Here is an 11,966-nt window from a genome sequence, read left to right as displayed (position 1 = left end):
ACTTGTGCTATATATTGTAAAACAACACGGTTTAGAAGAGTAAATGAGGACAGTTTGCTTTTTTTAAATGAGAACTAACCTTTTAATCGTACGATCATTTGTTCAAACGGCAGCTGCAGGACCCCACTGTGATTAATAAATGCCATGCAAAGAACTGCACTATGTAGCTGTAGGACTCTTAGTCACCATATGCTGGAGAAAAACAAGATAATGAAATAAAAGGAAACACACAAATGAATGCAAACTTTTTTTCTGCATGCCAGCAGGAAAGTGTGCAGTTGTTTGGGAAATACTTTTCTGATTTTTTTCTTTTAAAGAAAATCTAATGTGAAATGTCCAGTAATGTCCTAAATTACATGGATGCATACTGCCATCTAGTGAAAATTTTATACAACTTTTTCTCCTACTCTGAAGTCACTGCAGCCCCTGCTGACAGAAACTCTCGGGATGTTTATCTAGTCGTATCATAGTTCATGGACACTAATGAATTACTAAATATTGGTGCACTGCACTATTAAACTTAGTTTAAATGAATGTAATCAATGTGAGAGGCATCAATAGTCATTTTCACTTGGGCATGCCAGGTTTCTACCAAAATAAATGTGAAACTTTCAGAATTTTGTATTAGTATTTGATTATTGCTCCAGGTCTTAGTTAAAACAATGTTCCTAAATTGTGAAAAAATAAAATATGTTCCTAAATTAAAAAAAAAAGAAAAAAAAACTATTTCCTCTATTTCAGTAATTTACCATTTGTTTTTCTTGTTTATATACACTACCAGACAACCGACCTCTTTTTGAAAGAAGTTTCTTATGCTCTCCAAGCTGTATTTATTTGATCGGAAATACCGTAAAATTGTAATATTGTGAAATACAATGTAAAACAACTGTCCACTGTTAATGGAAAGAAATAATTTGTTGTTGACAGCCAGGCAATCAACTTTACTTCTATTTACAAATTAATACTTTATAGAAATCTTGCCTTAAGAGAATATAGTCAACAAAATTAAGCAAACAAGTTAGTTACAAATCAACTAGTTACTAATTAACTAATGTAAATGGTATGTCTCAAGTTTTGCTGAGTAGGTGACCATCCCATGTGATCATTTCCTGGTTGCTATTCTTGGTAATGTGTATTTTGGAGGGAGGAGTTGTTTACTAATGTTTCTACTGAAATGAAACTCGATGAAACATAAGGGTATGGTCAAGTGTAGAGAATTAAAGCGGGTTTCATAATATCTTAACCAGGAGAACAGAAAAGTAAAGTACATTTATTGGGCTATTATCAGTCGAGTGTCTCTGGGGATTGTTTACAGTCATGTCAGACGCTTCGTCCTTCCTGGAGGAGGATTTGACATGCCTCATCTGTTGTGATATTTTCACTGATCCCGTCACTTTGAAATGTAGCCACAGTTTGTGCTCTGAATGCCTCCAGCATTTCTGGACGACTCAAGAAGTGCCACAGTGTCCGGTCTGCCGTAAGGAATGCTCACACGACGAGCCCACCAAGAGCCTGGCATTCAAAGCTCTCTGTGAATCCTTCAAGTCGGGAAAACTCAGAGCTGTTTCAGGAGACGTTTGTCCACTGCATAAGGAGACACTCAAACTCTTCTGCTATGATGACAAGCAGCCCATCTGTGTGGTCTGTTACACTTCAAAGAAGCATGAAAATCACAAGTGTTCTCCTGTCGAGGAGGCTGTTGAGGATTTAAAGGTAGGAGAAGTTTGGAATCTAAATCTGACTGAGTTTTGGTATCTTCAAGCTCATTATTAAGAGTTTAATTAAGAGTCTGTGATTCCAGGAGAGTGTCAAGGAACAAATGGACAAAATGCAAGTGATCCTAGATGATCACAAGAAAGCCCATAAGAGCTGCGTGGAAAAGGCTGAGCTAATTAAGGTATGTGGTTAGTGTGTTACCCTGCTGAAAAATCCAGCATAAACCAGCATGAATTCAATGCTGGTTTGAAGCTAGTCCACCAGCATGGTCAAAACAAAACATTTAGAGTTATTAAATCAAATAAAAATGACGAATAACAGCATAATCATCAGCAGTTCAGTAACATGGGTTATGAGAAGAGCTCTTTCAATGGGACTGTTAATAACAACTTGAAAATGGAAGTTGAAAAGTTACTATTTTAAAGACTTTAATGGTCATTTGGGAACTCGTGTGTGGAGATCCAGCTGTCAGTCACTGATTACAAAATGTGCAGGGTGGGGCACAACCTAACACAGAGTTATGGTTTAAATACTTCCACACACGCTAGCATGATGAGTGTATTTACTAGTTGCCATATCGACAATAGAGAGAAAAATTGCACCAAAATTCAGAAATCTTTGGAAGATATCACTGAAAATGTATTCAACATTTATATTTTTTATTTAAAATTAGACAAAACTGATATTATTTTAATCTCCTCTCTGATATTTAGCAGTTTGAGTAGTTCTTTAGTGCTTGACTGACTAGCAGCAGACACTAACTAGGTTTAAATTTCAATTGCGCAGATAAGGTTCATTGCAAATGAATTACAATTACAATGTGCCCCGCTATTATTCTGCTATTCTCAGGGCTTAAAGTTTTCCAGCACTGTGCCCGCGTGCGGCATTTGGCTGCAGAAAAAAATACAGTCCTACATTTGTCTTGACTTCCTATTGTGCTTCATTTCATTCATACAGTTTGTACTCATTAATTGATCATATTGTACAATGTTTTAAAGTGTGTATGATATAGTGTTTTAGTTGATAGCAGCCTACTTTTGACAAAGCTGATTTCTGAGAGAAGCAAGAGAAATGCGGCTATTTGATTTACGAACGCGCTGCTCATTTCATTTTCACCCATTTGCGTTTCATATCATGAATTTGCCATGTACTTATCCTTATAGGCCCCAAATTAATCAATATTGAATTAAAGGTAAATCATATCATATATATATATATATATATAAAATATATATTTTTTTTTTACTTAAATCAAATGTTGTTGTTTTTTTCATTTATTTTCTTGTCAGAGTGCACCAAAATGCTTCGTTTAAATGTTAAAATCACAGACCCCCCAAACAATGTAGTTTGTACACGTCACCTTTTTAACCTCTTTTGAGTTTGAGGTTGAGTAACCTCTTTATAGCGCTTTTCACGATACATATCATTTCAAAGCAGCTTTACAAAAAATGGATGTCAACATTACAATTTAAAGAATGTATTTAGCAAATAATATAATTTAGGTGATTAATTTGTAGTTAGTTAGTTTGAAGGAAAATCACTTTCAGATAACTTTTTTTTTGGGGCCAAAAAAAACCCTACATATGTGAAAAAAAAAAGTGAAAAAAGTGAAAAAAGTTCAGGCTCAGGATTTTTTTTTTTTTTTGGGCTTTAACCCCTGTATTCTTTACAGTTACCAATATAACTGACAATTAAACTTTATGAACACTTGTACTGACTTGTCTATCTCCTGTTCTGTAAGTGGAGGGAAGGGAGTGTTTTGTTCAGCTCTGTTTTTTCTGAATGTCTGAATGTGTTTCTTTATCTGTTTGCCTGTATTGTTTTGACTTAGGCTGTATAGCTTTGCAGTGTGTTAGATGTCAAACTACAAAATTATTTAAATTTGAATTTTTCATTTTACATGAAAACGTTGCGTTCATTACTATATCAACATTGGAAACCCAGCATGTTTTCTTTCAGAATCATCGTAAGGAAAATTCTTCATATAAAGAGAACAAAGAGGGCTTTTCTTACTATTCGGTGAAGAAAAGTTAGTTTACAGTTAGTTGGGAAAGTATTAGCATTAGTACGTTTAATGTACCTTTAATAATGTTGTGTAGCCTTTAACACTATCCTCCACTAGTTAACTATATATGAACTAGGCCTAACAATACTTTTAAAGCCCTTTTAAAGTTTTGGTTTATGTAAATTTCCACAAATGCCTATTTTTATAGGCTATTAAAATAAAGTTATGCAGCATCATTAAGAACTAACATTAACAATGGACAAACGGTTGTTTTTTGCCCTTACACTCTGATCTCCTGAAAGCCGCTGTGTAATTCTTACCCTGACTAAGACACATTGAGGGAAGCATTTCAATAACCCAGATGAATGCATATTAAAATACAGAATCAAATTTTGTGTGAATTGTGAATTGTCTCGTATGGAATCGTTCTGAATTTTCAAAAATCGTTCTTCAAATCGAACACCTATGAATCGTGAATTGAATTGCTGTCTACCCAAAGATTCACAGCCCTACTGAGCAGTGTTCTGGTGACCAGAAATGCTGGAATTTTCAGCAGGGTAATCAGAACAATTATGTGAATAGAAAGGATTAAACCTTCTTAACTCATTTCAGAAACACACCAGTGTGGAAGAAAACAAGATCAAGAAGGAATTTGAGAAGCTCCATCAGTTTCTTAGAGATGAGGAGGAGAAACGGATCAGAGCATTGCATAAAGAAATGGAACATCGAGATCAGAAACTCATGACCAGAATGGAGGGTCTGTCCACACAGATATCAGACCTGTCTGAGAGGATGGCAGCTCTCTGGCAGCAATTGGAGGCTGAAAACATCACATTTCTCCAGGTTCAGATAAGATACACATAACACCAGAAACCAAAGTCGAACAGAGAACTGTAATCTGAAGCAAACGTGTCTGATAATCAACGTTCATGATGTTTGTGCACACATATGACTGAGCACTAACTGTTTTTTTTCTTTCTTTCAGAATTACAGTGAGGCATTAAAAAAGTGAGTCTTTTCCCAATTAGCATTTGCTGCAATCCCATACCCAAAATATCTTAAATATTAAAATATGCACCGAAATATCTCGCTGTTTATGTACACAGACTCGAACATCCATCAGTACCAAACACGACCCCTGAAATGGAGGAATATCAACACTATCCCATTCAGACAATGATCGTCACCACCTGGGCCAAAATGCGGAACATTGTAGAACAGCGTAAGTAATAACGTCTCGTTATAGACTTTGATTGTTTACGTAATTTACTAACTCAAATGTTGTTCCAAATCGGAATGTTGCTCCACTGAGTGGTACAGTACAGTACACAATTATTTCTGTTTTGATTGTGAATAGTAATGTAGTGAATCATCACTCTGGCTGGGATCCATTTGCATGCTTTATTAACAGAGAGTGGTCGTACAGGCAAGGTCAAACGGGAACCGACTGGTATAACAGAGGCAGGGTGAATCGTGGTCAGGATAATAGGCAAACAGGTCAGGACAGGCAGATATCACTCACAGAACGTGGTCACAGGCAAGGGTCAATAGGCAGGCAGCAATAGATCAGTAACGGGAATAAACAAGGTCAGCAACAGATAATCAAACAGAGAAATAACGCTCGGAATTGTTCACCAGGGCAAAACAAGACTTCGCGATAAGTGGACATGATAGAGAGTCTTTTATAGTCCAGGTGATGGGTATCAGCTGGTGCAGTAATCAGTCCAAGGTATGGGTTTCTGGGAAATGTAGTGTGTGAATGCGTCAGTATTCAGGTGACGGCTCCCTCCGATGGCCAGAGGAGGGAACCACGGAGTTCGTCTCTGTGACACCAAAATACCAAAATGTAGCACTTTTTGGGACCCTTCCATTGGGGAATGAGGGAAGCAGAAGAGGAATATTTTCTGAGGAATTTTATACAGGGCTCAATGCTAAGGATTTTTTCTACTGGCCCGGTGGGGCTCCACCACAAAAAAGTAATAACGTAAAATAGGCTTAGTTAGTGTTTTTAACCATTAACCTTAAATAAGGTTTTCAGGTAAAGAAATTGAATAGTGAAATGTAAAATAACACTGCATTGTCTTCACTATATAAATTAAATGTAGATTAATCCTTATTAAATGTACAAAACTTATTCAGTCAAGAGCAGTGAGTGATTTTTTGTCCTTTGATCTTTGATTAACATTAAAAACAGATAGCAGCAGGAATAATAGGCTGCTGTCACTTTAAGAACTGCACGGATCCAATAAACTTTTACACATGCGTCGTCTTTTTCAACTGTTTACGTTCACTTAAGACAGAAGGCCCTATTTTAATGATCTGAATGCAAAGTGTAAAGCGCACGGCGCAGGTGCACTCAGGGCGTGTCCAAATCCACTTTTGCTATTTTAACGACAGAAAAACGATCCGTGCAGCGGGGCGCATTTTTGAAATGGGTTGTCCCTATTCTCTTAATGAGTAATGGCCGTAACGTTCAATAAACCAATCAGAGTGTCATCTCCCCTTCCCTTTAAGAGCGAGATGCGCTCGCGCCATGGCGGATTGCTATTTACATGGCGGAATTTGTTGGCGGAAAAGCTAAACAATTTCAAGCGAAGAAACCGATCTGCTCGTTCGCGAAGTTAAAGCGGGCTTGCAAATGCAGGCTTTCAAATAGCTCAGCGCGATGAGTCAGTTAATATATATGTGTGTGTATTGGCACGATTGTTCAATTAATTAGCCAATTTCGTTCATCATTATAAGTAGTAATAAGCTGAACTGAAAATAGGTATCCTAATTCTAATACACCCAATGACTATTCATCATTACATTTTTATATATAGCCTACACAATAATATTCTTTTACACTGTAATCCTTTTGTTTTTAATATTTGGCATGTTTGTGTGATGCGCATCCCTGTGTGTAATAAGCAAAGTCAACGCACACTGTGGACGCGCCCAGAGGCGCAGTTTCTACCAACGCGCTCTAACAAAAAAATATTGCGCCATTGACTTTAGACCAGGTTTGAGTTGGTCTATGGCGCAGTCTATTTTCAGCTCCTTAAAATAGAAATGAGCCGGCAATGCACCTGAACACACCTCTTTTTTAGAACATGGGCGCACTAACTGGCGCAAATGCATTTACTAATTTAAGGACGTGGCGCTGAACGGGAAAACGCGAACGGCGCCGGACGCAAACTATCAAACACACTTGCGCTGCGCCTTGCGTCGCATTGCGCCGGGTGTATTATAGGGCCCATAATGTTTGCGAGGATATGCATCAATACAGGCATTTTGACAATTTTGTGTGAACATGTCCATTCAAGACATGAAAGCCGTTCATGAGATTAATATGTCATGAATATGTCATTAATGTGACATGAATATGTCCATTCAAGACAGCATTCACACACTGTCTGAGAGGCGGCTTTCTGGGCGTGCTCTTCAGATGCGTGTGCACACAAAACTTCTCACACAGTGCACAAATACTGAATTGAGTTCTCTTTCGCATCTTCTTGCGCTTAAATATTTAAATTTACAGGTTTTAAAACACATACAAATGATACAAAAGCACTGGTGACACAAGTGACAGTTCGGCATGCCTATCAAGTGACATTGACCGCTACTTTCCAGCATAAACCACACCTATCAATAAGGGTACTGTTGGCAGTGGAAATGCAAGCTGGATTAGGCTTTACCATCCAGAATCGTACTGTACTGTACTGTATTGTACTAAACTACTCAGTGGAAACAAGCTATTAATGGAATGTAACATCAGCTGAAGTCATCTTCCTTTCTTTAGTGGCATGATGGAAGTACCATATAAGAAGGTTTGTCTTTTTGGACCAAGCCTCTGGTCACCATCCACTTTTATTGTGTGGACCAGAAAAACTAAGAACACAAACACATATATAGTGGTACTGCACCAAAATTCAGAAATGTTTGGAAGATATCACTGAAAATGTATTCAACAATAGCAAAAATTAATTTTTCATCTATATTTTTTATTGAAAATTAGACAAATCTGATATTCTTTCAATCTCCTATCTGTTATTTAGCAGTTTGAGTAGTTCTTTAATGCTTGACTAACTAGCAGCAGACACTAACTAGGTTTAAATTTCAATTGCGCAGATAGGGTTCATTGCAACACTGTTACAATGTGCCCCGCTATTATTATGCTATTCTATACAGTTACCAATATAACTGACAACTGACAATAACACATTGGCAGTGGTACACTGGTACTGACCGATGAAAGGTGCTGTAGTTTACTCTCATCTGTGTTTACAGCTTCTGTGACGCTTGACCCCGACACAGCCTCAGATAAACTGATGGTGTCACAGGATCGCACCAGTGTTCAGTATGCGGAAAAGAAAATGGATGTGTCTGATATCCCAAAGAGGCTGTTTGTGGGAGTGCTGGCCTCACAGGGCTTCAGCTCGGGTCTGCACTGCTGGGACGTAGAGGTGGGAGACAACGACAACTGGACGTTGGGAGTGATGGGGGAAACAGTGAACCGCAAAAAACTAATCAAAATGGATCCAAAGAGTCAATTTTGGTGTTTTCGTTACGTGAATGGGAAATATAAAAAAGGTACTAAACTTGTCCAAGATGACAATGATGACGGCAATGAGAGGCCAAATATCATCCGACTGCAGCTGGACTTTTATGAAGGAGAGCTGAGATTCATTGAACCCTTCAGGAACAGAATTCTGTGCACCTTTACGGGTGGATTTCCAGAGACGGTGTTCCCATATTTCTGTACTGGAGATTTGAGCAAGCCACTTAATGTCTTTTTCGGCAAATAAACAACAGCTGTAAAACACAACTACCATTTTTTACAGGTTGTGTTTTGTGCATGTACCATCTTTCGTTAAAGGTGCCCTAGAATCAAAAATTTAATATATCTCGGCATAGTTAAATAACAAGAGTTCAGTACATGGAAATGACATACAGTGAGTCTCAAACTCCATTCTTTACTCCTTCTTATATAAATCTCATTTGTTTAAAAGACCTCCGAAGAACAGGTGAATCTCAACATAACACCGACTGTTACGTAACAGATGGAATGGCAGATGGAGCAATACTAACTGACATGATCCATGATAACATGATATTTTTAGTGATATTTGTAAATTGTCTTTCTAAATGTTTCGTTAGCATGTTGCTAATGTACTGTTAAATGTGATTAAAGTTACCATTGTTTATTACTGTATTCATGGAGACAAGAGAGCTGTCGCTATTTTCATTTTTAAACACTTGCAGTCTGTATAATTCATAAACACAACTTCATTCTTTATAAATCTCTCCAACAGTGTGTAATGTTAGCTTTAGCCACGGTCACTATCAAACTCATTCAGAATCAAACGTAAACATCCAAATAAATACTATACTCACATGATCCGACGCATGCATGCATTATGCATGACGAACATCTTGTAAAAATCCATTTGAGGGTTATATTAGCTGTGTGAACTTTCTTTATGCACTGTATTATAGTTGCGAGCTCAGGGGGGCAGGGAGTGCGAGATGTAAAGGGGCCGCAGCCTGAATCAGTGCATAGTTAATGATGCCCCCAAAATAGGCAGTTAAAAAAATGAATTAAAAAAATCTTTGGGGTATTTTGAGATGAAACTTCACAGACACATTCAGGGGACACCTTAGACTTATATTACATCTTGTAAAAACTGGTTCTAGGGCACCTTTAAAACAAATGCCATTTGGTTTGATAATCTTATCAAATGCAATGACCTTCATGTATTTCTAAGTCTGTAAGTATAATAATTTTTGGGGTCACTCTATGTCAAGGCTTGAGATTATTTAATCATGCAATATTTTAGTACATTAATAATTAGTAGAGCTGTGCGGATGTAGTGGCCAGCGATATTTCTTGGCCGATTTTTGATCAGTTTAAAAACATAGGCATTTCGGCTATAGCGTAAAAAATGACCAATATAACAAGCCAATAGTTAATTAATTAACTGTGTGAAGGCACTGAGTTGTATAATGTCTTTTAGTGGGGAAAAAGCAGTCAATATTTCTGTGAAGGAGCAAAATTAATAATTGATCCTTAAAGCAACAGCACTGGAATTATGCATCATGTTCAGTCAAAATGATTTGATAATGATGCAATAAACTAACCAGTATACCTTAATGCATGAGTTTTTGAACTTAAATTCGAATTTAAAGCACGATCAAAACAGTAATATATTGTAATCTAAGTGACAAATACTGGTATCTGAATTGGCCAATGGTTGTTTATTAAAATCGGTATCCTATTGTTTTCCAAACAAATCATATTGTGCATCCCTAATAATTAGTCAGTGCAAGTGATGTAACTGATATCTGCTCCCAAATGATTTATATGGAAAGCAATAAAGACCTTTTTGGTGTACCAGTTTGATATTACTTCAGTATGGTGATCACATCTGACTGGTCCAGGGTAAAGGACTCGACCTCAGGTGCTGCTGGGTTTCTGTGGCATTTTCTCCTTTCCGATACTGTGGAAAATAACATAAGAACTGCTCTGATTAAACTCTCATGTCATGAAGACAAGTAAACCATGAGCTGTCAGAAATATTCCTACCTGAGGGTGTATGTCAACATAATTAGCTTCATATTCTCCAAGGGCTGCAAAAACTGTGCGCATTTATCCAAGGGAATCGTGATAGTGTATTAATCTATTTAACTAGCAATAGTTTCACCTGGCAGTAAACACTCGTGAACAGAAATCGTTTGCCTGAGGCAGCCATAGCAACCCGAGTAGATTTCCCTTCGTCATGTTATTATTGGACAGAATATTGACAATACCTAAATAATGTCCGTGTTTATCACATTTTATATGTAAATAAATTTTAAAATGTAATTCGCACACTTCATAATCTCCTAATCATCTCATAATATTATAGTTGATATTTCAAATCTTTCAGAAAACGTTAAATAATTATATTATCTATGATATAATTAATTGTCGTCAGGTTAAAGTGACTCATCTCAGAAAACTTAAGGCGACATTTACCTCAGACTTATGCGCACGCGCCTCTCCTGTCAGTACGCATGCGCAATCTCAGACGCGCGAAATAAATTATGCCAGTTTTTTAAAAAGGAAACTGACATTTGATTTGAATTGCTCTAATTATCTTATTAAATGATTAATAAAGCCACTGATTTTACATAGTGTTTACCAGATTAGAGTGAAGGTTAATATACTGTGGCATAATTTCACAAAGCTAAAGTCTGAACATTGGGTCTCATTCATGAAACAAGAGCAGAACGAATTTTTGTGTAAATCGTGTGTAAAGTGGTTCTGGCGTAAATTTTTGGATTCATTAAAATGTTCGTATTTTCCAAATGTTAGTATACGAAAGAAATCTACACCTGCTCCCAGTCACGCGTAAATAGTGCGTTAAACATCCGAACGTTTTGCTCATTAATAAGGCTGTATTTTAATTCACCTTAATAAGGTACATATTTACAGCATTTTGAAAAAATATTATATATAGTAATTACATACGTTTTTTCTTTTTACTTTTGTTGTGAGAGCCAGTAATAAGCTGCGTTCACGTCACCTTGTATTTACCGCTATCTTGAAATTACGTTATATTCGGAGCTGTTCACGTCCTTTTGGTCCTTGGACTGGAAATTATGCGTTTCCACGGCACCACTATCAACGCCTAATAAATCAATCTACAGCGGTCAGGTGGTATAGTGGCCACATGTTACATGTGGGAGCTTTCAGAAAACTCCCAGCTTACAACCTGTAATTACAAACTCTACGAGGACGTGAACGCTTTTTACAAGCTAGAATCTTGTAACTACAGGAATTACGAGGCCGCGTGAACGCACCTATAGCATCTGCAAACGGAGCACTTTAATCAAATAATGAATTGATTTCAATAGGGCTGGGCAAACTATGGAAATTGTTTCCTATAAAATAGCCAAAATCCTTCATTTGGTGTCATAATATGATGCCCATATATAGTTGTCAGTCGGATTTAATGGGCAGGATTTCTGATAATTGAGAATGAACGTGCACGCGCGTCCCATTTACGACTGATTGGAATTCATTAACACACACACATTTCACTATCACTTCTGACGTTTACGAAGTATTTGTGAATCAGGAGGAGAGTTTTCGGGAAAGTCTGTTTACGCGCAAATCACTCACATATTTACTCGTATATTTACGAATGTTTCATGAATGAGACCCAATGCATTTTAAAGTAGTTTTAGTGCGCAGCGCTGCTTTGTTTACAGCGGTAACCAT

General features: G+C 37.2%; 1 protein-coding gene across 1 annotated transcript; it reads left to right on the top strand.

Moving 5' to 3' along the window:
- Window positions 1-1,158: 1,158 nt before the first annotated feature.
- LOC137027933 (nuclear factor 7, brain-like) lies at window positions 1,159-10,065 on the top strand. The gene is made up of 6 exons (XM_067396565.1): window positions 1,159-1,713; window positions 1,802-1,897; window positions 4,334-4,564; window positions 4,707-4,729; window positions 4,828-4,943; window positions 7,991-10,065. The coding sequence occupies exons 1-6, from the start codon at window positions 1,318-1,320 to the stop codon at window positions 8,506-8,508; spliced, it is 1,380 nt and encodes a 459-aa protein (XP_067252666.1). The 5' UTR covers window positions 1,159-1,317; the 3' UTR covers window positions 8,509-10,065.
- The last annotated feature ends 1,901 nt before the right edge of the window (window positions 10,066-11,966 follow it).

This window comes from Chanodichthys erythropterus, chromosome 10 (genome assembly GCF_024489055.1).
Source record: "Chanodichthys erythropterus isolate Z2021 chromosome 10, ASM2448905v1, whole genome shotgun sequence".
Lineage (NCBI taxonomy): Eukaryota > Metazoa > Chordata > Actinopteri > Cypriniformes > Xenocyprididae > Chanodichthys > Chanodichthys erythropterus.
The sequence above is the reverse complement of the archived record's forward strand: the minus strand, read 5'-3'. Positions and strand labels throughout refer to the sequence as shown.

What these genes read in the sequence shown, in the direction of transcription:
- LOC137027933 (XM_067396565.1), top strand. Translation starts at nt 1,318, where the DNA reads ATGTCAGACGCTTCGTCCTTCCTGGAGGAGGATTTGACATGCCTCATC. An exon ending in AAAACATCACATTTCTCCAG is followed by an intron (nt 4,565 to 4,706) that starts GTTCAGATAAGA and finishes TCTTTCTTTCAG; the next exon opens with AATTACAGTGAGGCATTAAA. An exon ending in GCGGAACATTGTAGAACAGC is followed by an intron (nt 4,944 to 7,990) that starts GTAAGTAATAAC and finishes CTGTGTTTACAG; the next exon opens with CTTCTGTGACGCTTGACCCC.